This window comes from Phoenix dactylifera, chromosome 18, assembly GCF_051530095.1.
Source record: "Phoenix dactylifera cultivar Ajwa chromosome 18, Ajwa_hap1_PhDact_Kaust_v1.1, whole genome shotgun sequence".
Classification (NCBI taxonomy): Eukaryota; Viridiplantae; Streptophyta; class Magnoliopsida; order Arecales; family Arecaceae; genus Phoenix; species Phoenix dactylifera.
In genome coordinates, this window is record NC_143207.1 from 17,094,357 (window position 1) to 17,120,613 (window position 26,257).

General features: G+C 39.1%; 1 protein-coding gene across 2 annotated transcripts in view; it reads right to left on the reverse strand.

The window, feature by feature from the left end:
* The window catches only part of NRPD1B (nuclear RNA polymerase D1B), a 45,078-nt gene that overhangs the window by 8,005 nt on the left and 10,816 nt on the right, over positions 1–26,257 (reverse strand). For both annotated transcript variants that reach the window (XM_039121635.3, XM_088714399.2), the window contains exons 5-12: positions 15,223–15,279; positions 11,641–11,808; positions 8,927–9,085; positions 8,671–8,826; positions 6,747–8,483; positions 6,443–6,618; positions 944–1,019; positions 712–839 (exon numbers count right to left, since the gene is read on the reverse strand). In XM_039121635.3, coding sequence (XP_038977563.2) covers positions 712–839; positions 944–1,019; positions 6,443–6,618; positions 6,747–8,483; positions 8,671–8,826; positions 8,927–9,085; positions 11,641–11,808; positions 15,223–15,279 — 2,657 coding nt within the window. The remainder of the gene's footprint in view (positions 1–711; positions 840–943; positions 1,020–6,442; positions 6,619–6,746; positions 8,484–8,670; positions 8,827–8,926; positions 9,086–11,640; positions 11,809–15,222; positions 15,280–26,257) is intronic.

Genomic DNA, 26,257 nt, shown 5'->3' on the forward strand with positions numbered 1-26,257 from the left:
CAAAATGGAAAATAAAATTTCTATGACAATAGTTAACCATAAGCAAGGTCACATCTACAACCATATCCGAGTGGAGGATGTGTACGTGTGTGTATGTCTGCACATTATAAATATGAAAATGAAAACATTTACAAGTAGATAAACAAATATGGAAATATAATTAATACATAGATACAGAAAATTATGGATGCATACATATGCACCAATTTGCTTTTTAGGAAAAGGGAAAACAAATCCCAGGATGTTATATAAGCATCCAACAAGGTGGAGTAGATGAGCAGGGTTGACATGAAAAATTCAAACCATGCAAATATGCAAGAGCACACCCAGGCATCAAACCATGGTCAAAGCCTAGGATTGCTTAGGAAGTTTGATAGCTTTAAACTGCATGTAAGCGAGTATAGACACATACAAATAACACAAGTATTTCTTTATCGAATAGAGAATGCAATTTCTCGAGCTTTTGCCAGTTTATATCCCATGTCAACTATCATTACACAGCAATTAAGCTAATAAAGACCACAGATGCAGAAGGAAAAGGCAAGAATGAGAGTTAAGTGCAGCAACAAAAATCACTATATTGGAAAGCAATAGTATGCAATGGTGCTTGAGAAGTGTCTTGATGCAACACCAGAGCTTCCGACAGAATTTTGCAAGCTCACTTAATATTTTCCTTTTAAAGACTTATTATGTGAAAAGAAAAGCTCCTACCTGACTAATAAAATAATTCTCCTAAAAAAGTGAGAGAGCTTTCCTTTCTTCTTTCCATAGCCAAAAATAACATCTTGACACTTCCGAAGAATCTCATCAGGACTTCGGTTTAGCAATTTCAACCGCATCTGTCCCAAAAAGAAAGTTCTATGTCAATCAATGGATTATTTTTCCATCTAACTAGCAAGTAGAATTTGGAGTAGCTAGTAGAATTATAACAGAACCAACAGACCTTGTCAAGATGAATATGACCAACAAGGCCTGAAGTAGTTTCTGAACTATCACGTAAGCTAATTTCCTTTTGATATCTGAAAGTAACTAAAAAGAGTAAGTGTATTATTCTTGAAGACCAATAGAAGGCATCTTTCTAAGATATAGAGATAGTGAGATTCAGATTATCAGCAATATTATAAAGATGAGCATATATAACAGAATATTCAGTTGATATTTATACCATATGATTGATGACAATAATGCTTGATGTAAGGAACTTAAAACCAATTCAAAGAACTTTAATAGTCAGTAAGAATTTCAAGGTCATGAAAGTGAAGAATACAATATGACAAAAATATCTGTCATTAGCTGTATAGCAATTAGCCTATCCTTAAGATGAGGTATGAAGCAAAGTCTTTAGCATTACAGGCCACTATTTTGTATGTTTGTACCATGATACAAATAATATGCCAGTTTTTTTACATTTATGAGTTTTATCTTAACTATTTTCAAGAAGGAAAAAAATCAGCATATTGGTTCTCAGAGATCAAAAAGTAGGCAGAAATATATAGTTTAAATATAAAAAAGAATCTTGACAGAATACATTACAGAAAGTTTTAGTAACAGTTCTTAAGAGGTTTATAGATGTTGGCATATGTGACAAAGTTTGACTGAGATTTTATATCAACTTGCAACAAGATATAAGATAAGAAAACTTGCACATGTACCAAAGGCCTTCCAAACTTCCCCGTCATCATCGATTAATTGAATTCAAGACAGCAGAATGCTTTACATGGAATGTGAATATATAAAATTAATGATTGCCTTCCAAAGGAGAAACTACAAAAACCATCAAAAATTGGAAGAGTTCTATAATTTCTGATAGGTACTCAACTATTCACTGCCTTTATCGAATGACTTTGATAAAGAAATGGGATCTACCATGCATCCATCTCTAAAAAAAAGATAACAAATTGTCAAGAAAAAAGTTCAAGTAAAATGCAATTATATAGACCTGACTGCAAGACCACAGCACATAATCGTGCGATCCATCTGAGCACAACAAGATTGACATCTCATGGATCCCAATGTGAGACTGGTGAACCAAAAGGTACGTGATCCACCTTGAGATCAGCAGCATTCTGATGTAACAGGAACAAGCCCAAGAGTATGAGCCCCTTTATGCAGTAAAATTCCATGCACATAATACACTATGGCAGTACCATTTATTAGTTTTCAGGCCCAACTTTCTGTTCCAATCAGAGTGAATATAAGCACAAAGGTTTCAAATACCGGTACCAGATCTTGTAGCGGTTTATTGACAACAGTATGGTACCAGGTTCAGACATATAGCACGGGAAGTCCCATACTGACACACTATGTATATGTGCCGGAAACCTGCCAAAATGGTAAGTTATCCTTCGTACCGTCCCATTCCGATAGTATATGAAACTTTTATAAGCACGGAACTAATATTGGGCGACCTCAACAGTACATAGAATACCAACTGCCACCCCTGGCAGAACAAGAGTTCAGCAAGATAACCTTTTCAAAATCTTTTGAAATTGATAAGCCGATGCCTAGGAAAATTTTACAGAAAAAAGGCTTCAACCATTTTCTGCCGATAGTTTGAGGCATGTTTAAACAAATTTATTCTGTAAAAAACATAATTGCAGCCACATGCTAATCCATCAGCCATTGAGGCACATATCGAATTGATAGCTGGTTGGAAACAAGTGGAGGCACGAAAGTACTAAAACACGTGGACATCCTCTAAGAGGATTTCTTTTGTTGAGCAACCTACAGAATCAGTTTATGCACTTAAAGCAAATAAATGAAAAGTGGTTTACCGTTTACATTTAAGTCTTCATGTAATTCTAGCAGATAGAAGCATGTAATTACTGACTAGTGAGGTTTTCTTTGATCATAATTGAACTATATCAAAACAATCAGTTATTTTGCATAGCTGCATACAGTAGAAAGTCAGCAGAAATACAATGTAGAGATGTGGCTTTGACTTCAGATAATTTTTTTGGACAGAGAAGAATGTGAACCAACTGAGCAGAATCTAGTTAAATAGGTTCACAACCGATGGATTTGAAGACTAATTATGATTCCATGATCAGATGTGGCATAAGCTCTTCCCTGGCTGACAATCTAGAAATATGATGGATGGACACGGATATGAGATACAGATACAATACGGTATGGATAGTATAGGATATGATAGGGTTGGAGGAACCGTCCCGAACCTGACGGTTCGGATCGTGCCGAGCTGTCTCGGCGGCAAAATAGGACGGTTCTGACAACGGAAATGAAACCTGTTGCCCGAGGAGGAGAAGGAGAAGGAAAGAGAGGAAAAAAGAGAACGAGCAAGGGAGAGAGGCGGAGGCCAGCGGAGGGCCAGTGGAGGGCCGGTGGAGGCTAGCGCCCAAGCAGGGGGCGGAGGTCACGGCCGGGTCCCTATTTCGTTCGAAACAGAGATCCGGCCGCTTTTTAATTTCGCAATTTTTAAGTAAAGTCGGCAAATCACAATTTTTAATTTCGTTTTTTAATTTCACGATTGCTAACTTCACTTAAAAATCACAAAGTTAAAAAGCAACTAGACTCTTGTCTTGAACGAAACAGGTGACTCAGCCGCGGCCTTCGCCTCCTGCCCAAGTGTCGGCCTCCGCCGACCCTCCTCCCTCCCTCTCTCCCCCTTCTCTCTCTTTTTCTCTCTCCCATTCTCCCTCTCCCCCGCCTCCTCTACTATGTTGGTACCAGCCCGATGCGGGTCCGTACCGACCCATGCCGCCGGAGAATCAGTCTGATGCCTGGTACCGGCACAGCAGACCATAGGATATGAGACAACTAAAATAAGTACATAATATACATGTATTTTATATATAACTATATGCATAAATACACACACAAATACACACTTATGTATGTTAAAAAAAAAATCCATTAAGCAAAGTAGGTTATCAGAACATCAAATTCCATACTTTTTCAATCGCATCAACTTTTACAAGTATACTATTTAGTCATTGTTCAAATCCACGTACCTCAATCCATACTTCATATTTTAATGTTAATATCATAGATCACAAAACTGACCATTTGTCATTAAAAGGTTAACATTAAAAAAAGAAAATGCCTTCCCCCCACATTTAAAAGGGCATCAGAAAGTTTCTTGAGTGTATCCAAAAGTATCCTAATTGTCATTTCAATTTTGAAAAACTAAGGTACTTAATATAGGTATCTGACATGTATATGAGAATTATCCAATGAGTATTGATGTCCGATACGGACACGGCATGTGATTTTAAGTCTGCATGCTTCCCAGATCTAAAAATTTTATTAGAGCTCGACCCATACTTTGAGGGTGCAAAGATTATCTATGATAGTAGGGAGACGTGTTATCTCTATTTTGGTTCTGTATATTTAGAATGATAATACAGAATTCTCTCAAAAGAAACAGATGAAAGAGTTCTCTAGTGGCAAATGCACGTCCTCAAACTCAGACCAATCATAGTCTTTGTGAAGGGGATACAAAAACATAGAGGATCAATTGAAAAGACTTGTTCTTTAGCAAAACATATCGATAAGAGATGGATGGATGCAGGCTGATGATAAGTGGTTAGGAATGTTGCTAGGATGAAGTTACCAAAGGATTAGTAGAGATGGTCAGCTAGAGTGTATTATTTGTTTCAATAATTGTGTTCTTGCTGATGCCTCTTCTGGATAGTATAAAATCTATAATGAGAGGGAGGATTTGTTTACTTCTAACATTCCAATTTCCATGATTCAAAAACAATTGCAATAATTTGGCTTATATGCATTATCCATATTGTCAATCAAACCTTCTCCACAAAAGATATATTTGAGTTCTTTACCAACCATACAGGGAGAAGCAATTTAGTGCAAAGCACAAAAACCAAATCATCTATCAGATCCTACCTATAAGCACAGCCAGTCAAATGACTTATTTGACATAATGGTTGGGATCACCACCAACTTCTACACCAATCATAGTTAACAACAGCTTCATTATTGCACCTGGATTAAGCACTTGGTTCTCTTACCATTTAAACAGCACAGAAATGAGATAACAGCACAAGGGATCCTCTGATTATTGTAATGTGGTTGTTGGAAAAGTTTTCACATAAATTTGGAATTTGGATATCACCTACTGAGTAAATGAACATAGCAGTACAAGCAATTCTCAATAGTTAAGATAACATTGGCATTGATGTAAGTTCTAACATGCTCGAAATGGCACATCAGCTGGTCATTACATTAAACATGAATTACCCTTTCTTTTATAGAGAGAATGTATTAATTGCCGCAATAAATCCATTACAAGTTTAGATCAAAGCACACAATTACTCTATCAGTAAGGTATGCCCTGTCTATGATAATTCACTCTCTCCTCAGCAAGTTTTGACCATCAAGCTTTTTGTACCAAGAATAGGAACGGAAACAAACCCAGTAGTCCATGAAACTGTAGAGGCGTAGCCCAACCTGCTGCTCTATGTTTGGGATCCAGAACAAGTAACACACACCAGAACCCACATATAGATATACAATTTAAATTTAGATCCATGAAGATCCCAAACAAAACACATCTATGCTGTCCAAGTCAAGGGATAAGTGAATATCACCCCTGGGTCAAATCTAAAAGCCAAAAAATGAAGACGACCACAAAAAAATCCTACAAGCCAAAGGAAGTAATTGTACAAAGTAAAAGAATTTTTTTTCATAATATATATCCTCTTACATGTTAGAATTAGTAGACCTAAAAATACTGAAAACACAATGACAGAGAGAAAGTCATGCCTGTATAGACACAATTGAAGTAGGAGACTCCACATGCCAGGTTTATAACTGCATTACTTTGGGAACTAACGTAGAAATTCCCCAACAAGAAGGGAAACTTATGTTGACTGTATCACATCATAGTAAAAAACACCCAAATATCTAGCTGGAGAAGCAGAAATTTCCAAAATAAATTGATTGAAATGATAATCATCATTGTAGCATGTGCTTTTTCTTGGTTGGTGCTTAATCATGTAATATTTATATTTCATAAGATTTAATAGAAATACTGCAAAGAGAGGTCTATACTCTATACAGATAACATATCATTTACCGTACTATACAATTGCTATTCATTCATGGCATATTACTGTAACAAACTGGTCCAAAAGTTACTACCAAACTACGATAACAAAATCAACTAAAATGACCTTCAGCTCCAACAGTGTTCGCCAGCATTAGGCCCCAAATACCAACAACAATAACAAATTGTAGCATACATTACTACATTAAGAAAACAGATTAATCAATTCATATAATTCTTACCCATTAAAAGACACCTGAATAGGAGGTCACAAATCAAATTTCTTGAGTAAGGAAAGCAATAAATCATTAACTTTCAGATAGTGAGAGAATCTATATAAAATAAAGGAAACTAAATATACATAGAACATATAGACATACTACAATTATGAGATGTAAAATTAAGTACACATACTCAATTGAGAAGTCACATGCACAATCCTTCAAAGTAACTCTCTTCAAGCAATTTTGAACAGTAATTGCTGCATTTTCTTTGCAAAACTTTTTCCCACAGAAGCAATCATTTAAATATAAAATCACACGCCGATCAGTAACAACATTCTTAAAAGTGACTTTACAAAGCAATATCTCCTGTAAAATATAAAATGGAGCAAATAAACACAAATTAGTAATATTGTTATGCCAATAAACTTTGCAGATCTATATAAAAGAACATAAAATATGACTACACAAGTACCAGAAGAACAGAATATTGATACCTTCATCAATTCCCAAGATGAATTGTTACTTTGCGAGGATTCTAGGACTGCCTTATATGCAGGATTTGATATTGCAGTGGCAGCTAAGACACCAACAGGTTCACCAGCAGGTGAAACATTCAAGGAATTAGCCCCATCATCCTCTCCATACTCAAACTGAATAACTGAATTACTGCAGACATTTCTAACACTTCCATCATAGCAGATAATAACATCCCGAAGAATTGCCATTAAGTTCTTAAACAAAGTTCCAGGTTCTGTCAGTCCTCTCGATGAACGAACTATAACTTCTCTGGATGAAATAGAATGGACCAACTCTTCATACGGATTTAAGCCATGAAAGAAACAATTCTTAACTAGTCCATATGCCTCACAGGAATGATCAGCTCCACTGGTGGAATATTTGTTTACAAAGTTCGTAAAACAATCCTCGACCAAAGCCCTTGAGTATAACTTCCCTCGGTCAAAAAGTTGAAGACCCAAAAATCCAAGTTGTTGAACAACTTTGATAATAGACGAATCACTTTTTGAATCAATCAAATTACCCAGTGAAGTGAAGTTCAAAATGAAATTCACAATTGGTAGTTTGATGCTTTTAAGGTGGTTCTCGACTTGCAGCTCCACAAGTTCATTGTATTTTGATCTCAATTGATGAAGTATAAATGAATTTTCTTGAACACTTTGTTGTGCCTTTTCTAGAACTTCCCTTGGAACATAAAAATCTTTCAAACTGATACTAAATCCTTCCATAACTAGTACCTCCATCAAGAAAGGCTGTAACATATTAAAGAAGTTTAAAGCCTCCTTTGGACTTTTCTTGATGAAAATAGAAGTAATTATCTCCGTAAACAATGACTGCACTGCATCCCTTCTAAAGTCTAGCTTGATGATTTCGCTATCAATAATGAGATGTCTTTCTCCAAAACAGTCCACAAAAGCTGGCAGAGCATTCTGCAGTATTTGATGAACAGTCCAGAAAGGGCCACATTTATTAGCTTTAAATATGGCAGGTGGTGGCAAGATCGGAGATACAAACATTGCCAACTGTTCTGCCGTTGCCTTTCTCAAGAATGCTGTGTTGAACATGAGTTTCAAAGCCAACAATGTATCATGAACCAGTTGCAAGTTTAAGTTTCCAGTATGAGAACTAAGTAACTGCTTTTCAACACTAAACAATTCTAGGACTTCTGCCTTTGCAGCTAGGGACTGTGGATAAAATATATGAACACAATCACCATCAAAATCTGCTCCAAGGGGAGCACAAATGAGGGGGTTGATCTTGACAGTGTGATCATCATGGACATATACATAAAATGCTTGTAACGAGTGTTTGTGCGTACTAGGTGGCCTGTTAATGAAAACAATATCACCATCCATAATCCGACGATTTATAACCTGGCCAACTTTAAGATAAGTATGCCCTTTTGAGCCCACGGCAATTGCATAAGTGGAGAAACCATCTTTGTATGTCACACACAATCCTTTATCAACGACTTCCTGCAACTGTTTCATGTTATGCACTGTTACCCGTTCTTCAAAGGTAATTCTCTTTGCTATTTCAGATGGAAGACCAATTACATTAACACCTATATATGCATCTCCAGTGATTACACTGCGGGAAGAGAAACCTGAGCCCTTTCTGATAAACAATGTCCTCATCTTTTCAAGCCACAGTTTTGTGGAACATTCATTTGCTTCAGTGCCGATTGCAAACTTTTTGGTGATGTCTTGAGGTACCTTTGAATATTAAAATATGTAAGTTGGAAAGGATCAAAAAGGAATAATAAAATAAAAAGCATAAATGTCAAAAAATGTAAGAATTAAAAAGGAATAATAAATTAAACAACATGCACAAGCCAAACAGCACCAAGAAATCACGAGCATACGTACAGAGAGTCCTTTTTCTAGTTTGATATCTATATACCTTTGGAGTGCCCCTGAGACGCATATATTGAGAAATAGATAACTGCAGGTCATTGGACTCAACTTCATGGGACTTAAAATTTGGGAAACCAGACCTTGACCTTTTGATGAGCTCAATCTTGTTAAGAACTCTTTTAAGCAGGGAGATAGAAATATCCTGCAAAATAGAAAGATAAACAAAGTCACAAATAAGTACTAGAAAAATATTGAAGGAACTAAGCTTATGCAAATTAAGAAGTTCATCTTTGAAAACCTACAGAGGACATGATATTTTTCCCATCTGAAATTTCTGGCACACATAAGCAATTGGGCGGAACAGGAAGATATTGCAAAATAAAACCAATCTGAGGAAAATATCCCTTCGCAGCAAGCCTTTTTTTGGTTTCTTCAGGAATCTCTTTCAAAATATTAAGAGCCTTGAAAATAAAAACATAAACAGGACAATCAGCAATTACAGAGGATTTCCCAAACAGAGGGAAGGGAAAGCAAAGGTTATTAAGATTACAGAAAACTAAATTAAGCAGGAATAAGAAATAAAAAGAAAATTTTGTCCCTTGTATAACCCCACCAATTAAACCTTTAGTTTAATGCATACGTTCCATATTATCATCCTATTTAGCAAGTGAAACTTCTATAAGAATTTTGCAACTTTTTGGTACATTTGTCATTATGTCAAGTAGCAACGTGAATGGTATTGCGTCACACAGGCTGGTGGAGAAACATGAAGATAAAATGATTTTTCAACTGTTCAAATTATAGAAAATTTCTCCTTCAAATCAACTCCCAGTTGCTAGCACTGGCATAGTATGTATTTGAGCAAAAATAGCTTCAAGGCACAGGATGCTGCAATTTAGAAAATCAGTTCTTTAGATTTAGCTATTGACTTCGTAAAAAAGGATAAAGATTTGCAGTTTTGACATGACATGTAATTGCCCCTCAGCATTGAACAAAAATATAAAATGCTAAATTGTGCAACAATGGAAAATTAGATGAACTGATATCTCTGAGAATCTATAGATCCACCATGGATAAACAGACGTGCTTATATTTCTGGAAAGAAAACTAGCTGGTTGTTTCATTTTTAGCTAAATCAGAGGAAGAATTTGGGTCAAATACATTATGGCTACTTCTGTAAGTATCTAAACACATTGATTGAGGTGTCAGACTTGAATGTGCCAATTTTTCAAGGGTTAATTTCAAAATCGATTATATAATTTAGCTTTAAGAAAAAAAATGGCAAGTTATAAACTGATAAATTGCATCCTGGATGGATGAATTAAACCTCGTCAAATATGATTAAGGAAATCAAAAAAAAAAAAAAAGATAAGTGCAAACAAATCGTTTCCCACACAACTACTACCTAAGGTTTGTATTAACAAGTGTCCGAAATTTTTTAAAGGATTGATGGGAACAAATCTCTAACATGTCAGAATTTCAGCAATAAATTAAATTTGAGCAAACTTAAACATAAACAATTGGCCTTATTTGTCAATATGGAGCATTCTGGATCCTAATTGACCATTGGTTCCTATCCAAATCAAACCTTCTAACAGAACTCATCTTAAATAACTCCAGCCAAGACATCCATACGACCAACCACCCATCAGTTTTTTTTTTTCATGACTTCGCCCCTTCCTAACAGGAGGACCTCTAAACTCTGATAAGAGAACTTTAGAACATGGATGTCCACTGTCAATAATCTCTTTTTTTGATTCTCTTGATGCTAAGTATTTAATCTCATCTTTTGATTGAAATGGATTAAGTAGGACGGATTTGTTGAGAGTGCTGCTTATATTTCCTTGTATGCTTTAGTGGTGCCTTTATTGGGAGATACAATGACCACACTTAAATGGAATTTAGTTATACTTCTAGCACATTTTTAAGAAATTATAACTTGAAAAAATTCATGGTTATGTTAAAAGAAAAGATAAAATTCTTCAGTGTCCATTGTTGAAGTTTGGGGAAAATGTTCTGAAAATTATCCTCCCATGTAACAATACTTGACTTTCTGAAGCTTTTTTCCATACGAGTTATTGAGATCTGCTTTAGCTTAGTCTTTGATTGTACTTCTGCATTGGTTGGTTTTGGCATTTTGATACAGGGATTGGAAGCAGTCACATCTTCCTCCTAAAGAAGACGGCAAATATTACTGATTTAAAAGGGTAAACATGAATATCAAGGGATGTGGGTGAAACGATAGGGTTAGAAAAAAAAAGAAAGCTATTCCAACAATTGTCATGGGAGAAATAATATGGACTAAAGATATAAAAAAGGAAGGGCAGAAGATGCCTTCAACTACAAGTAGTTTAGCATGCCTCATAATGTAGATCACAGTTAAAGAAATATCAAAGAAGAAATATCAAAGAAGAATGACTATGAAGTATGAACTAATTAAGATGACATATAGGAAACTGAATAGCTAATGACAGTAATTGCACTAGAAAAACGGAAGGGAGACTAATTAGCATGAATGTTGGAAGAACATTCAAAATGCTTCCCTAAGTAAATGGTCATGCAGGCTGGTAAATATAGGCCTGAATCCAATAAGCTTATTCTCTAACAAGAGTGCATATGCTAAACCCTCACCCAACGGACACAATAACTCAGGCATCACTTAAATCAGTCTAGGACCAGAAACTTAAGAAGTTAAGATCCTAATGGGCCAATAGACCTCAAGAGATGATTAGAATGATAGGAAGAATAATAGAAACACATATGGGTCCCCTCTCTCTCTCTCTCTAACTGAAGGAGAATGGAAGGGAGACTGGGAGATCCATCCCATGTAAATTACCAATGTATGAATACTTGGGGATACACTGCACAGGACTCAAACTAGAACCCCCTCAAGAGGTGGGAGGTGATCGCTGAGCTATGCCCAGTTCACCAAACAAACTGGTGCTTGAATTATATTTGACAGTAATAAAACAAAAGAATAAATATTTCTGGTAAAGCAGGTGAGAGATTTTGTGACCTCATATGGAAGCAATGGGCGACAATAGGTGTCACCATAACAAAAACCAAACCGATTCAAAAAGTTCCAGAAGCCATCTCGCAGCCTTGTCCTCGATGATACTCTCAATTCTAAGCAAAGAGCATTATCTGTTGTCTTTACTTCTTTAACGGATATGGGTGGAAGATCCTGAAATAAGAAAAATTAGCAGGGGATGACCAATGGAGTAGAGCAGGCCTACATGCATTGACACAAAAGCACCCATGTATTCAGTGCACTCCACAAAAAGGCAGCAACTAATACAGAATGCAGTGATATACAAGAAAAGGAAAGACAAATATCAATAAAATTAGCCCTTAAATCCAATAATTACAATGCATCCACCTTTAATAAGTAGAAATATGAAAGAGAAAAACAATGGTAATAAAATTACTCCAACACATAAATTGACATAATGTGAAGTAATCAGAAATTTTTCTAATTGATTGTTTACTATTCTACGATGAAAGAAAAACATTATGAATAATCATGTCGCAACTTGCGAATTGAATGCATACCTAATAAAACAAGACATCAAGATAAGAAATTGAAGAACGCCCACATCTTTCACAAGTCAAAAGACAAAGGACAACATAATTGCAGCAAAAATATTCCAACCCAAGAATTGCTGTGTCGTGAAGTAACCAAAATCTGGTATAAGGGAAAATTAACATATGCTCCTAAAAAATGCATGCCATTTTAGTAAACAAAAAAAATATTTCTGTACCTATCATAAATAAATTAATTATAAAGAATCTAGATACAAGCATGAAATATTCATCAAATGAATATACTAGGAGACAAGGTAGCTGTAATGTTAACCTACTATTTTCCAAATACTATAATATGAATATCCAAATGTTTACTAAACAATATCAATGCCTGCATACATTTGCAAAACATAAAGCAAAGTTGGCCTCATGCATTATTATACACTATTGTTAAACATATGTGAACATATCATTAACTCTCCATACAACCAGTTGCAATTTATGATTACTCTAATTTTATTCATTCCTCTATTCATCATGATAAATTTACAATCCTGGAAACACATGGTATCTTAAGACCCTTGTGATGGGAACCACTTATACTTCTATAAGGGATGAAATTAGGTCGGGAAATATTAGCCGTGATCCATTTCCGTATCCAAATCTATCAGAATATGAACACAAATTTTAGCATTTTGCTAATATAAGAATCCATATTTGCATCCATTTTCCACCCTATTTCGTATAGATGGAAATAACTGACAACATCGACATGTTTTCAATTTAGATATTCTTCCCAGGCAGTAAAATGTTTAACCTGGTGGATTGCATCCTTAATGGTAAGCCTCCTTTAACCCAAAAGTATACAACTTAGCAGAATTTTTAGGATCCACTAAAATAGTCACGTGATTAAGTTGAGGCAGCAATTTCTTTGTTTTAGCAAAGAAAAAAAAGTAATAAAGTTGTACAGCTTGTATATACCTCACTTTGAATAGCGTATGAAGTGGAATAACATCCCTGTCCCCACCCCTAGGAAAAAACAATGTTTAAGGGCCTGTTTGGATAATCCTATTAGATCCTCAGGATTGGAAACATGATTTCTAAAATTACAGAATATAAGGCCTGGACCAGCTCATGGTAACTAGACCTTTCCCAGCCCATTCCTGCAAGGAGAAAAAAAGACCAGCTGGCATCCAATTACTATCTGTATTGATATCTACGATCATCAACAAAACGGACATACGGATATAGTGATATCCAATCAGTATGAAATCCATTTTCAGCCTGCCTTTTTATCCCAAAAGTTGAGGTTTATCACTCAGTTTTCCTAATAATTCCTATAGCTTCCAGGCCAAACTTGGAAAAGATTTTCAATAGAATTGGGAGGTCTGATATCTGGAAGATTTTGTTCTGAAACAAATTTACAGTATACTTTCTAAAAAATGGAAATTAAGAAACACAAAAATGGTTTAAGGAAACAAAATAAATCAGACATCATTTTGAGTATAATATGTTTTTTGTATAATTCAATGCTTTTGATCCAAAATTATATTAAGGCATAAAAAGTGAGACTTAAAAGTATTAAAAAGCCCTGAAATTTAGCACGAAAATTGTAAAAAAACAATATATAACATATATAACCTACTCTCAAGAGACTTAAGTATCAGACGTCTAAGACTCAACAGCATAACAAGGTAACTAAAAATAAAGCACCAAAAATCAAAAATATTAAATCTAGAGCTAATTTAAACCTAAATTAAATCAATGTCTCTGAAAATTCGTTGATTGAGCACTATACTAAAAGATAACTTTCGGGGTCAGACCAAATATGACTCATAAATCTAGAAAAGAACTCTCACAGTAATACTAAGATAATTCAAGAGACATTTACAAAGGATGAACTATGAAGTGTGCCAAGAAGTCAAAATCATAATATACTGCCATTGTACATACATACATACATGCATGCATATATACATATATTAACTTATTAATTTCATGGAACTGAACGAAGCTGACCAGCTGAAAGTAGCCAAAAAAGCAATGAGATATATAACAAATGTCTCTGAGCGCGAATGGACCAATTTAGGAGCATACATCTAGAACATCACAAGCAAACAAGTTTTGACTGCCAGTTCTCAAATGAGACAATAAAGGAACACCAGAGGCTATGAAATATTTTAACAAATTGTTGACACCATTAATAGAGAAAGTTTATAATATGTAAGAACCTCAATTTACCACTGATGCCAACTCAGCAAGTACATGCCAGCTGGCATAAACCTCTAGATTCTAGTTCATTAAACCAGAGTGCCAGACATCAAACTCTGTATTGCATTTTCCAAGAAGCTCCAGGGGAGAGAGAAAACCAGCTTTCAAAGAATTTGCTTTTCTTTCACGAGATGTAAGTTTAAAGAATCATTAAAACTTACTTCATCCTATCTCTGTATTGTCTAATACGGGTTAGGAAGAATTTAAGACAGTAGAATAGCATTTAGTATTGAGGATCAGAGGTAACAATATTATCCAAGAATATGCATCCCCTTTGAAAAAAGAAAAGAAAAGAAAAAGAAAAAAGTGAATCATTGTCTTTCATTAGCTGCAGGTTCTCTTCCCAGCTTAGCCCCAAGAACTTTGGGGATGATTATCTAACCACAACCTAAACCTACATATCACTTCTGTTCTCACTCAGATGATAGTATTCTAGCACCACCAGCAGATCATCTAAAAGTTGCAAACAGAAGCACATGGAAATATATCTAGAGTAGGAAGCTAATACCATTAGGAACTAAGAGACCAATCTGACCATCATAACAACCATGCAGTTAAGAAAATAATGCATATATCAAGGTTTCCATTTGCAGACCTATTAATTGTCAAGTCTAAGAAATAAGTATTTGTGGCATTGAGAAAATTTAAGAAATCCCTAAATCATACTCCAGATATCAAGTTAAATTAAACAAGAAATACAGCGTATCTGACTAGAGTTCCATTAACAGGTTTTTCCTCAAGTAATATAAACAATTATTATTTTATAAAACAAAAAAAGAGGAAAATAAGATTTAAACATTACCCGACAATACAGACATGATGTCGTTGAGACCTTTTCTTTTCCACTGCCATGTTTGACCTGATGATTGATGAGAGGACCAGATAATTGTGTCAAGATGAATTCAAATATGCAATTTAGACGCCAAGAAAAGAAACTAAAAAAATGTTCCACAAAACAGGTAAATGGTTCAATTTTGGAATCAAACTAACAAGTGCAAAAAGTTTATTATCAAAACATATAGTTCGGTGACAGAAGACCCACATATTGTAGTGGCCCATTAATCAAACACATAATGCTATTTCAAAATTAAAAATAAAATTGATCCTCTTTATATTACAATAAATTTCTACGACATCACAGATGCAATAGATGATTAATATCACAGGACATCAACAGGCAATGAGCAAAGACAAGCAAAACCAGGGACACTACATTAAAAGGTTTCCTCTACATGCGCCTGAACATCTAAGCCCACAATGGAACAAGTCGACATAATAATCAAATTCCCAAAAGAGAGTAATAACAAGTGATTCAACTTAAGAAAAGATACAGTGTGTAAAAGAAGTTATTTTGACAACCATCAAAGTACATAACGAGAAGCAAAAGAACTGTAAGTTTTTGATAGTTGGATCAAGGTTTACCCCATAAAATGACACCTACAAGGCTACAACTCAATAATTTTGCCGTCATAACTCAAGCAAATAACAAATTGGTGAAATTCCTAGCAGAAACCAAGCCACAACTGCTGTAGCATGATAAAGATTGCTCGTTGATACATACAATGTAATCAGTTATAAATCTCAAGCTGTGCTCCATTCCACAGCTAGCAGTACAACATTCACCAAAAGTATATATATAATGGTCAAGAATTCAAGTACTACAACAGTATGAACTGGTAGGAAGGTGTCAGAAAAAAGCAGTCATCTGCATAAGTATAGAAATACCTAAGAAAACAAAAGAAGAGGAAATGTAGATAATAGCGCACAAATCAGGAGGTGGATAACATAATTTCCTGCATCATTCATATTTTCAACATCTGTCTATTTAAAATTGTTGCTACTTGCTAGCATAATTGGTCCGAACTAAATGGCTGTATTTACTTCACTAAGTCAAGATAATATTTGGGAAAGAAAAAGATAATTTACAATCATCTTACATTCTTTTATAATTTAAGAAAACATGAGACTGTATTAGAGCTTAGAAGAAAACCAACTCTATTAGCCTATATATAGGAAGAAACTAAAGTATCTGCTTGAAGTTTATTCTAATTAAATGGGCAAAAATGAAATGTTTATAAAATATATCCGCCTCTATCTATACTACTACATAACTCCCACTGTAGGGTTGTGCCTGTGGTCACCAAATCGACCACATCCACGCTGCTTCAAAGAATAATAGTCCGAGTTTTTGCTTATAAATGCACTTCCTCTGGAAACCATGCACTATCAAATCGACCATATCCACTCTGTTTTACAGAATAATAGTCTGAGTTTGTGCTTATAAACACATTCCCATTTTCTGGAATCCATGCACTTTCTTTCTTACAGTTAAACCGGTGAGAGAGTCATGAAGGGGTGAACACATGGTTTTAATAATGGTGGTATGGCTGTCTCACAGCCATGACTCTAAACCACCATGGCCACCATAACAATATGATATGCTGTTCTTCAGGCTACATTTTCAGAATTCAGCTTTTTAGACAATTTCATTTATTTATGTATCATGTGGGCATATAACAGCATGTAGTGGCTTACAAAGCAAACTATCAGTATTTGTAGCTCTACATTTGAGTTTTCTTAACCTGTTGTGCATATAATGTTACGGATAAATAATACTCACTGTAACTACTAATATGATCCTCATAATGGTCATAAAATATAAATATATTTAAACATTACAAATAAATAATACATATATAACAACTTCTATATAGATGGCATAGTATAAAGAGGGGCAACCTCTTGGGTATACCCAAGGATCGCCGAACCGTATACCATTATACTTAAATCAGAAGAGAGGTCCCGTGGTATTCATCTAAATGTGGAAAGTGGGTTTCGATCATGCCACAATGGAGGCAATAGTGGGTTTCAGCCCTAGTATGACTTGCCTAGGAAAATTGTGAGTGTGCTAATTTATCCTGGCAGCATGAAGAATACCATATCACCATAACTTGTGGAGAAGCTGAATTTAAATACAAAGTGGAAGGCACAACCGTGCCAGGTGCAACATCAGTTTCTGACATGTTTTTTGACGGGTCATAAGTATGGTCTGATAGCCTTATGCCACACATTATTCCAATGTCCAATTTCTTTCAGGAGACTCTTGATTATATCTCAGGAAGCCATGCCAACAACACAATATTACTCCTTTTACAAGTTCCAAGTTATATTGCACCTAATGAAGCTCGATGCATCACCAACAAAATCAAAGTAATCCAGATTCACATGAAATATGGTGTAGAGCAATGGTGATCGAATTTTGGGTCCATATCATCAATATTCAGCAGACATGCTTAAGAACAGGCCAAATGCTCAGTGTAAGCAAGTGGAGATCAGGTCTAAGAGCTAGTGGCTGAAATATATGTTTTTTTTCACTTTTAGGCTTCTAATTTGCTGCTTTAGCACTATTTTTGGCTTGCAAGGTTGATATTAAAACCTCTCTCAGACATGCAGTTCTTTTCTTTCCACCCTCTTCTTACTCTCTTTTTTGCTAAATTTGCTATCGACAGACAACGCAATCAAATTTTTCCACGTCTAAAACTATTTCCACAAAACAGACTATTTTGGCAGCCCCAAAGCAAAGGGATCATATCATATTCATCTTCCCATAAGAATCTCCAATCTAGGGTTCCTGTTATCTTCTTACTTTCACATTTACTCATGGGAGAATGAGGTTTCTTAAGGATGCGCATGCACGAGCACATATGCACAAACACGCATGCACAAACACACAGACATACATATATTATATATTTGTTGGAGATGGACTATGCTCCTCTTGAGAAGAGAGTGTATCTACTTTTCTTGATTCCAAAATCAATCATGAGGTATCCAAATCGAAGATTCACAAATGCCTAGAAACTAAAAATCATGTTTTCTGGTCTCTAACTTATGCATCAAGTGGGTGCAAAAATGAATGGTTAAAATGATATGAGATCATGTTTTGCTATGAACTAAGCATTAAAATCTATTGTTTTCAATGTATACATGTTATAACATGTGTAGATCACAATCAGAGATGTGGATACTCAATCTAAGTGTTTTATTATATATTTTAGCGCACTAGAACAATAGAAACTGTCGATTTTTGTGCCCATATGATGCACCAGTTAGACACTACCAAAATATGTAATTTTTAGTTTCTAGGTATTTTTAGTATTATAGATCATGATCAATGGATTAGATATTCAATTTGAATGCCCCACTATAGATTTTGGAATCGAGAAAAAGATACTCTCTCCTCTCAAGAGAAGCACGATCCAATCTCCACTAATTGCTATGCTTATTTACCGGCAAATTTCACATGCACACACATGGTCTGCCGAACCGACCAGAACCGGTCAGTTCAGACTATACCGAACTGGTGCCGACAGCTACCGATATGGTTCGGCTGTGAAAAACGGTATCGAACCGAAACCGGTGCGACCGGCACCAGTAGAAGCGAGGAAGAAGAGGAAGAAAGAAGAGGAGGAAGAAGAGGAAGAAGAAAAGAAAGAGTAATAGAAGAAGAAGAGAAGGCAAGTACCGGAAGAAGGCGGACATCTCTTCCTTGCTCGCAGGCGGGACCTCTCTTCCTTCCTTGCTCGCGGGAGAACAGGGGGGAATCGGGAAAGAGAGGAACAAAGTGGAGGAGAGAGGGGAAGAAGGAGGGTTCGAGAAGAAGAGGAGGAAAAAAATAAAATAAAAAAAAACCTTGCGAGCAGGGCAGCGAGCCCGCACGCGGGGGCAAGTGGGGAACCGCGATCCTGCTCGCGCCCGCTCGTGTTCCACGCGTAGGGAACCACGCCCGCACGCGGTTCCCCGCGTTGGACACAATTCCCCGCGCAGGCTTGCCGCGCGAGGCAGCGAGCCCATGCGGGGTACCCGCTCGTGTTCCACGCGTAGGGAACCACACCCGCACGCGGTTCCCCGCGTTGGCCACAATTCCCCGCGCAGGCTCGCCGCGCGAGGCAACGAGCCCACGCGGGCTACCCCGCATGGGCTATAGTTGCCGCACATACGCGCGTCCGCGGCATTTATTTTTTTTTTGTTTTTCCTATCTCGACCGATTCAGTATCGGTCGGAACCGGAACCGATCTTCACCCGTACACCAGTATTGCAGACCCTATGCACACAAATAGATACACACGTAAATATCTATATACATTTTGTGTTTATTACAAGGAAAATTCCGAACAAACATGCACACATAAACCTATATGTTGTGTTCAATACCAGCAAAATCATTAAAAAAAAATAATTGACTTATAAGCAAGGATTCAAATCCTGTTGTACAAGGGCATACCTGATGGGGACATCGGAGCTGATTATGTCTCCGCCTAGTCCACCATCTTAGTACATATTTATTTTATTTTGTTTCTGGGCTTGTTTGCATTTTAGGATTCATTTGTGTATTTTGGGTTTATTGGGAATTATTCTTGTGTAAGGGGGTTTATTTTAATTATTCTTATTGGGCCCTATTTATAGGAAACTTAGATGGTAATTAGGGTTAATGAAGGTTTAACAATTTTTCCCCCCACGTTTCTCCTACTCTCTTCCTCCTCTCCTCTTCTCCCTCTTCTCTCTTCCTCTCTACCTATTTTCCTCTCTCATTCTCCTCCTCTTCTTTCTTTCTCTTCCTCTGTCGCTCTATTTTACAGCAGCCACAACCATTCCAGGTTGACTCATCACCGTTGCAGCCACTTCTCCCGTGACAGTGCTGCATCAACTTGGTATCAGAGCCTCGGCTTTGCCCCCGTTGCCAAAGCCACGATCGAGCATTTTCTCCCTCAACCTCCCACGGTCCACTGGCCCTATTCATTCACCCCACCAAACCCGAGACATCATCTCTGTCTCTTCCCCTCGGTGCTCACCAGAAGGACACACACGAAAAAAAAAAAGAAGGTCCCTCTCTTTCGATTTTCACCCCAGTTCCCTTTCTCCCGGCTCTCACACGAAGAACAGGGAAAACACCTTCGTCGATTCGCCACGCACCCACCCCCTTGCTCACAACTCCCGATCCCACCCTTCTCAGCCGACTCACACCACCACTCTTTAGGGAAGTAGGCCACACCTTCCTCCCTTTCTCTCGGTTCCTACCAGAACAGAAGGAAACTCCCCGTCGCCGAATCCTTTCCACCCGCCGTTGCACCCACAACCACTGCCACCACCAGGTGCCGCCAACAGCGCCAAACCCCCCCCGTCGGTCGCCCATGCCGCCGGTATCAGACCCCACGAGAGCGCCGCCGCCCTGAGTGTCCTGTGTCTGCTCCCAACCGTCGGCGTCGGGCCCACAGAGGGGACCGCCGCCAACCTTCGCTGCAGCCCACGAAGCCATGGCCGTGATCTCGCTGCCGCCGCAAGTCGCGGAGCCGCCGTCGTGATCCCTGCCCCGGGCCCGCAGCCGCCGCCGCGAAGATCGGCGTCCGCCCGAACCGTCGAGAGGTTGAAGAAGGTTGAGGCAACAGGTAAGTCTCAGACCCGTTAGCCCGCCCCACTAGCCCGGATCCGTTCCGGAGGGAAAAAAAAAACAAAGAAAGAAGACGCACGTGACCGCACGTGCCGCCTAAAAAAAAAAGAAAAGAAAAAGAAAACCTTTGCACATGACTGCACGTGCGTGCAAAAAAAAACCTACCTGTTCATCTTCCCCGATCGGCTGCCCCTCGCCGCGTCTCCGCCGAGCTGCGCCACCACGCCCGCCGCCGTTCGACACCTCCTTCGGGCGCCTCCTTCCCGCGGTCGACCGCAGACGATCGAAGCCGACCGCCACCGAGCCCCGACGACGCCCTCCCCGCCGAGCCGCACCACCTGCGCACCCTTCGCCGCCTCCGCCCGTGCCGCCTCCTGTCGCTGCCGAGATCCGCCATCGCCCGAGCCCCGTCTTCTCCCTCCCCCACCGAGCCGCGCCGCCTCGCCGTCGCCGTCCCCGCCGCTCCCGCGACCGCCCGATTGCCACCATCGCTGCATCCTTCCCCGCGCCCGCGTGCTCCACCACTGCCGCCGTGCGCCGTCGGCCGCTACCTACTCCGGACGGACCACCTGCAGCGCCCGTCACCGAGCCTTCGTCCGAGCCGCTCCCATCCAGCTCTCATCCGCGATCAGGGACACCCCTGTGTGCCAGGCTGCCAGCCGAGAGGTGGCATCAGGCCACATCCGAGCCCGACCGGCCTGGCCCAGTTGTCCTCAGCAGGCCGCCAGCCCAGCCCGTGCGCCGTACTGTAGCGCGGTCCAAGCCCAATCGACTGCAGTCCCTGTTTCAGGCCCGATCCAGCACCTTTTTTCAGCCTATTTCAGAAGTCCAGGAGCCCTTGTGCTGCAGATCCAGATCCATCGCTCCAGCTAGCTCCGCCCGGCGCCAACTTCGTGCTCGAGACCCTACAACGGACGCTTCCGGTTGACTGCATCCGCCACAGGTAACAGGTTCTTCTTTCTTTTGGGCTTGTTTATCTAATTATGTTCTAGTTCTCTTGCATGACAGTCCTATTTTGAAAACTTACTTTCCTGTCAAACTGCAAAACCTAGAACATCTGTTACCACACCCGTTCTATTCACCCTCTAAATCTAGATATTAAATTAGCACACCCTAGCGACAGGATATTTCTCAACATCCATAGATCAGATTACTTTATGATTAGAACAACCGTAATACGTGTTTGCAACCTAATTTCTTATAGTGACTAATTTTCTACCTTAATTCTGAAATAACCAAAGCGCAAATTAGTAATATTTAATTTTAAGTTATTTTTGTGAAAATTTGCTGATTTCCGAATTCAAAGTAGATTGCATTAATAGGTGTTCCTCCATTGCATATGGTAAGTTAGGGTTCATTAGTAACATTGCATATCATATCACCAACTAGAGTAGTCCCTGCATGCCAACCCGTAGTGGTAGAGAGTACCTCCTCACTGACTCTCAGACCCCTTTACCCACCATGGACCCCAGAGTTCTACAAGATATTTTGGAACAATTAGCTGCATTACGAGCTGATCAAGACGAATTCAAACGGAAGATCCGTGCTCTAGTGCAACACCCTAGGACTCCTGAACCATCAACCCCAATCGCAGCTTATCCCGAGCTTGGTTTGACCAAACCACCTGTAGCATTTCCCCATCCCCCTAGGAACCAACTTCCTCCTGATCACCAGCGCGGTCTTGACGAGCGACTACTTCGCACCGTCCGAGTACATGCTCCCACATTTGCTGGTCAATTAGAGCCGAGTGTGTACCTTGATTGGAGAGCAGCCATGAATAACTATTTTGAGTGGTACAAAATGACTGATGATAGAAAAGTACGGTTCGCTAAAATGAAACTTATTGGGCAAGCTCACTGGTACTGGCATAACGTTGAACATATGCGTGAGACCCAGAGGCTTCCTCGTATCACCACCTGAAAGGATATGAAAGAAAAACTGAATGAGAAGTATTTGCCATTCTCTTACCGACAACACTTTATGGATAGGTGGCAGAAACTAACTCAAGGGACTTCAACCGTTGCCGATTACATTGCACGATTTGAGGAGTTTCATATGAGGTGCGGTGTAATCGAAGAGGAGACTGTTACTCTCTCTAGGTTTCGGGCAGGACTCCGCGAGGAGATCCAGAAAGAACTAATCCTCCGAGAGATTACTACTCTTGGCCAAGCATACCAGTTGGCTCAAGATGTAGATAGTTTCTTACAAGCCCCTGTAGTGAGGCGTACCGACCCTCGACCCATGGCCCCAGGAGCCACCTAATCAAAACTACCTCCCACAACCCAGGCAGCTTCCCAATCCTTCTAACCAGCCCGGCCCTAGCCAAGCACCGATTCAGACATCCCCGATACCTGTCCTGAACCCTTCAAATGATAAAGAAAAGGGCATACTAGGTCCCAATCCTCGTTCTAGAAGCCAAACCCAATGTTTCAGGTGCCAAAAATTTGGCCATATAACGTCCCAATGTAATGCCAAGACCTATCTCATGACTGAACGAAAAGATGGGACTCAAGCGAATGGATGTGTCGAAGAAGTCTATGAGCCAAACATTGAGAATTTTGTAGAAGACTTTGGAGACGAACAGACCGGGTTAGAGTTTCTCCAGGCTGAACCCCAAAAGAAGCCCACTGATCCAAATAACCAAAACCCTAGGCTTCATGTGGTTAGATGCACTCTAACTCAGACTAAGACCGAACAAGATTGGCATAGGACCTCCCTATTTTACACGCTCATTAAGATCAATGGTAAAACATGCAAAATCCTATTTAATAGCGGAAGTTGTATTAATGCCATTGCTTCTGGAGTTGTCTCCCGCCTCGGCCTGAAATCTACCCCTCATCCCAACCCATATAAAGTAGCTTGGGTAGATAAGACATCTCTTTCGGTGTCGGAAAGATGCCTCATCCCGATTCAATTCCTATCCTATAAAGACGAAATCTGGTGCGACTGCATTCCGATGGACGTAGGTCAAGTCATCCTAGGGAGGCCTTGGCTATACGATATGGACGTCACACTTCATGGGCGTTTGAATTCGTGTAGCTTTATGTTACAGGGTCGGAAAATTATACTGAACGCATTGCCTCCTAGAGAGTCTGCCCCTGAAAAGAAGAGTGCCACTCTACGAAAAGATGAATCACTTCACATCATTACTTCGACAGAGGTAATGAAAGATATCGCAAGCCAATCACCTGTGTTTGCCCTTGTGGCTAGGGTTATCAATGTGGAGTCGAGCCCTGAGCAACCATCGGCAGTAGTTCCCCTGCTGGAGGAGTTTCACTCTGTTTTTCCTAAGGATCTTCCAGATACACTTCCTCCGATGCGTGATATCCAGCACGCAATTGATCTCGTTCCCGGAGCATCCATATCCAATCTTCTTCATCATAGGCTCAACCTACACAAGCACACTGAACTGAAACGTCAAGTTAACGAACTTCTCACCCAAGGGTATGTTTGTGAGAGTCTGAGCTTCTGTGCTGTACCCACACTCCTCACCCCCAATAAAATTACAGTTAAGTATCGTTTTCCCATCCCTAGGCTGAACAACCTCTTAGATTTTATGTCTAGTGTCACGATCCCATGGCAAGATGTCAGTATGGACTTCGTGTTAGGACTTTCTCGTACCTATTTTAAGCACAATTCCATATTTATGGTTGTGGACCATTTTTCAAATATGGCTCCCTTTCTCTTATGTCCTAGGACTTCTAAAGCTTCTAGAGTCGCCAAACTTTATTTCAATGAAGTCGTTAGACCTCCTGACCTTCCAAAATCTATTATATCTGATAGAGATGTTAGATTCGTGAGCTCCTTTAAAAAAATTCTTTGGTACATGATTGGCACTAAATTAAAATTTTTGTTGGCCTATGCTAGGACCAGGGATTTAGTGCTACCGACCGCCGAGTTTGCATATAATAGTTCGGTCAATAGGTCCTTAGGCATGAATCTTTTCGAAGTGGTGAACAGTTATAAACCTAGGCAGCCCATAGACTTGATTTCCATGTCTCATCAACATAGAGTCTCTGAGTCTGCACAATCATTTGCATCACACCTGCATTCATTGCATCAGAAAATCAGCAAACGTATTCACTCTAATAACTTAAACTATAAATTCCTTGCTGATTTGCACAGACGTTATAAAGAGTTGAATGTAGGAGATTATGTCATGGTGAGAATTAGACATGAACGACTTCCTTCGAAAACGTTCAAAAAGTTGCAATCTCGTAGTGCGGGACCATTCAAAGTCCTAAAGAAAATCAGTTCGAATGCTTATGTTGTAGATCTTCCTGAAGACTATGGGATTAGTGTGACATTTAATATTGAAGATTTAGTCCCATACAAGAAGTCAACATTCATTCCTTCTGACCCTTTTGTTGATACACCCGCTCTTGTTGATCACCTTGACCCAGCACCTGCTATTGAGCCTCCACCTCCAAAGTTTCATGCACGCAGAGAACACATAGAACATATATTAGATGAGCAGGTTATATCTACCAAGAGAGGAAGTTACCAACGTTACCTTGTTCGGTGGAAAGATCGATCCGAATCGGATGTGACGTGGATTTCGAGAGCCGAGTTGCAGCGCCTTGACCCTGACCTTCTGGAGCAGTACGACGGCCGGCCAGACCTGCACTCGACGGGGTCGAGTTCTTCCCACCCGGGAGGAGTTGATGGGGACATCGGAGCTGATTATGTCCCCGCCTAGTCCACCATCTTAGTACATATTTATTTTATTTTGTTTCTGGGCTTGTTTGCATTTTAAGGTTCATTTGTGTATTTTGGGTTTATTGGGAATTATTCTTGTGTAAGGGGGTTTATTTTAATTGTTCTTATTGGGCCCTATTTATAGGGAACTTTGATGGTAATTAGGGTTAATGAAGGTTTAACAATTTTTCCCCCACGTTTCTCCTACTCTCTTCCTCCTCTCCTCTTCTCCCTCTTCTCTCTTCCTCTCTACCTATTTTCCTCTCTCATTCTCCTCCTCTTCTTTCTTTCTCTTCCTCCGTCGCTCTATTTTAAAGCAGCCACAACCATTCCGGGTTGACTCATCACCGTTGCAGCCACTTCTCCTGTGACAGTGCTGCATCAATACCATTGGCTAGCTGGTACAGCAAGCACCAAAATGCAGCATCATAACAACAAAGGCTCATTGACCAATATGGTACAGCTGGTATGGCCCTGATATGGCCTTTTCTAGTCTCCAAAATTATATTTTTTTGCTTTTTGTCTTATCTTCTTGTTTTGATTGTATGTTTTCACATAAATACAATACACTTATTGATTTAAATGCCCTAATCATCATATTCAATGTGCACTGAAGCGTTCTACTACCATTCATAATTTTGTGTAACTTGCAAATAGAACTACATTGAAAAAAATATGAGTGCATTAACAA